General features: G+C 38.1%; 1 protein-coding gene across 1 annotated transcript; it reads right to left on the bottom strand.

Moving 5' to 3' along the window:
• Positions 1–377: 377 nt before the first annotated feature.
• On the bottom strand, positions 378–2,056 carry LOC146982235 (C-reactive protein-like). The gene is made up of 5 exons (XM_085785559.1): positions 1,995–2,056; positions 1,775–1,829; positions 1,085–1,187; positions 701–992; positions 378–611 (listed from the first exon to the last, which is right to left on the bottom strand). Exons 2-5 carry the CDS (start codon positions 1,827–1,829, stop codon positions 378–380), a joined length of 684 nt encoding a protein of 227 aa, XP_085641685.1. The 5' UTR covers positions 1,995–2,056.
• Positions 2,057–2,579: the final 523 nt, after the last annotated feature.

Below are 2,579 nucleotides of genomic sequence, written 5' to 3'. Positions count from 1 at the left end.
CTGCATCTTGCATGCAGAATGAATCAAACACACACAACTGCAACAATTATTATTATTATTTTTATTATTTTTTTTCTCATTGCAAGTTATAATTTATTGATTACCTATTGATTTGATTGATTGCCCATTAAATCAGGAAATTATGGTATGGATTTATGTGCACACAAAGATTGCAGAATGGCAGGTAATAGAAGAAAAATGACACATCTGTCTCATCTTGGTTTACAAAGCTACAATGAAGTCAGACATTTGCCATCTCACCACCACCTTTCTTGACAGTATTCAATCACACACGTTTGCTAATAATCATTATATTTTTGGATTATGAAAGAAAGAAAGAAATCAGAAGCTCTTCCATAATCATTATTCTTATCTCTCTAAGCGTTGCAATTGCAGTGACATCTCCCTATCATGTCCTCTATCAGCACTCTGCCCCTGATCTGGAAGTGCAGTGCTTTCCAGTTGAGTGCGTTTCCCGGAGTGAAGCTTTCCTCGTCCATGTAGTTCTGGATCTCACAGGGGGAAAGGACGTAGTCCCACATGTGGACATCAGTCATCATGCCGACGAAACAATCCTTAGCTACAAAACCGCCACCATAGGCATCCTGCTCCTGTAAAGAGCACAGACATTTGAATTGCAGTAAATTAAAGTGTTATTTTATAAGCATATGCAATATGATCTTACTAAAAAAAGCTGTACCTGTCCTAGAACAATAATAGCAGTTCCTGTGATGCTGGATCCAGAGAAGATGAATTTCCGTGCCAAAGGTTGTCCATCAAACCACAGTTGAAACAGTCCAGAGGCAGAGTCCCATGTGGAGCAAATAGAATGCCACGTGTTCAGTTTGTAGTCCATTCCTTCATATTTTGTCTTTCTATTCTTGATATGGGGCCACATCTCCTCCGGACCCAAGAAAATCACGAAGTCATTGGATTGCTTGGGTGTGGCCAAAGAGAAAAGACTGTGGTCTCTTTTGAGGTCTGTAAAGGACCTGTGAGCATTACAGAAATGTCATTATACATGAAACGTTTCACAGTTAGAGATACACTTTGTTCTTTTGTGCATTTGCACATTTAACACTACCTGTGACAGACGGTTAGAGCACTGAAGGTCTGCTGTGGCACACTCAGCCTCACGTGAGATTTTGAGGTTTCTTCTGGAAACGTGAACATTTTACCTGACAGATCTGAAAAGAGAGACAATATGTTTTTACTATGTATTTAATCCTTTTGCGAACGAAATTGCAAAAAAACCCCAAAAAAAACATTACAACATGACAACTGCAAATCTCATGTAAAAGACAGACATTATGTTAGCTGATCAACATTGTTTGGATTCTCCATTTTGTTTGGATTCTCCATTTACCCTTGTGGTTTGCTTATTGTTTTGTCCAGTTTTGCACAGCTCAATAAATAATTCAGGTTTATTGCAAATAGTAGAATACGTTTTTGGTGTGTGTGTATATATATGTGTATATATATATATAAAATGGAATGAGCACCACCGTGTCAATTTATTTACAGTGAATGGACAATTTTACACTCTAATGACTGACTGTAAATTATTGGGAAACAATATGACTATATATATTTTTTTTTTAAGATAAAAGGAGGCTATAAATACCATATGTGTTATAAAATGTCATGAAGAATTTAATTTTAGCAGAATATATAGGGGCACAAATGTGGTCAATTTGGTGGTACATAACAAAAGGCAACACATTTAATATTATCCTCCATTTAACTTGAAGAATAAGCCTTCTTTTTTATTTACCTTGAGGACTTGCAGCACATCCAGTCAGCATCAAGAGCAAAAGTAAAAACTGCATCTGATAGGAAGATAAAAGATGTTATGAGTAAAGTTGGATTTGATCCAGCAAAACCAGTAACTCACGATTCACTCATTATTGTGTTGGACCTCTACAATAAAGTTATGTAATGAAAAACACCACAATTATTGTGAATTCATCCAGTTTTCCGAATGTAGATCTTACCTTGAAGTCCGTGTGAGGTTTTGGAGTGTGATGTTGACAACAACTGTGTTTTGTAATGGAGCAAAGTGAATGTTCAGACAGGAAGACTATCTCTTTAAGTAGCCTCCAGACTCTACCCACTATCCTCTCGCTCCGCCTTTCTTCACCTAATCCAACCAATCACAGACTGCCATCCCCCCTCTCTTCTTCCAATCAGTCATTAGCTGCGAGGACGCGATATTTTTTTTCCCAGCATGGCCAAGCCAAGACCCGCCTTACTCCGCCTCTGATTGGCTGACCTCTACAAGGCCAGCCTACCAGTATCTTACCCTAACATTAACCTTATCATACTTCCCATGGACGAAAACTCACCAAACTTTACAGAAATGTTCGACCCCATGCCAGATTTACTCAACTCCACGGAATAAGCATTTAAATTTAAAAACTTTAAACATTTCTACCAAACCAATGGTACGCTACAGTTTTGTAACTTTAACCTAAATGTCGCCCCAATACTGCTGAAACTTTTGTCCACTTAAGGGACAACAAGGTGTTTTGGAAAGCGAAGTGTTTTCACACTACATTCGGCGGCGTTATTGTCATGAC

Source organism: Trachurus japonicus, chromosome 8 (assembly GCF_045865225.1).
Source record: "Trachurus japonicus isolate A0001 chromosome 8, Traja_1.0".
NCBI classification, from domain to species: Eukaryota; Metazoa; Chordata; class Actinopteri; order Carangiformes; family Carangidae; genus Trachurus; species Trachurus japonicus.
The sequence above is the reverse complement of the archived record's forward strand: the minus strand, read 5'-3'. Positions and strand labels throughout refer to the sequence as shown.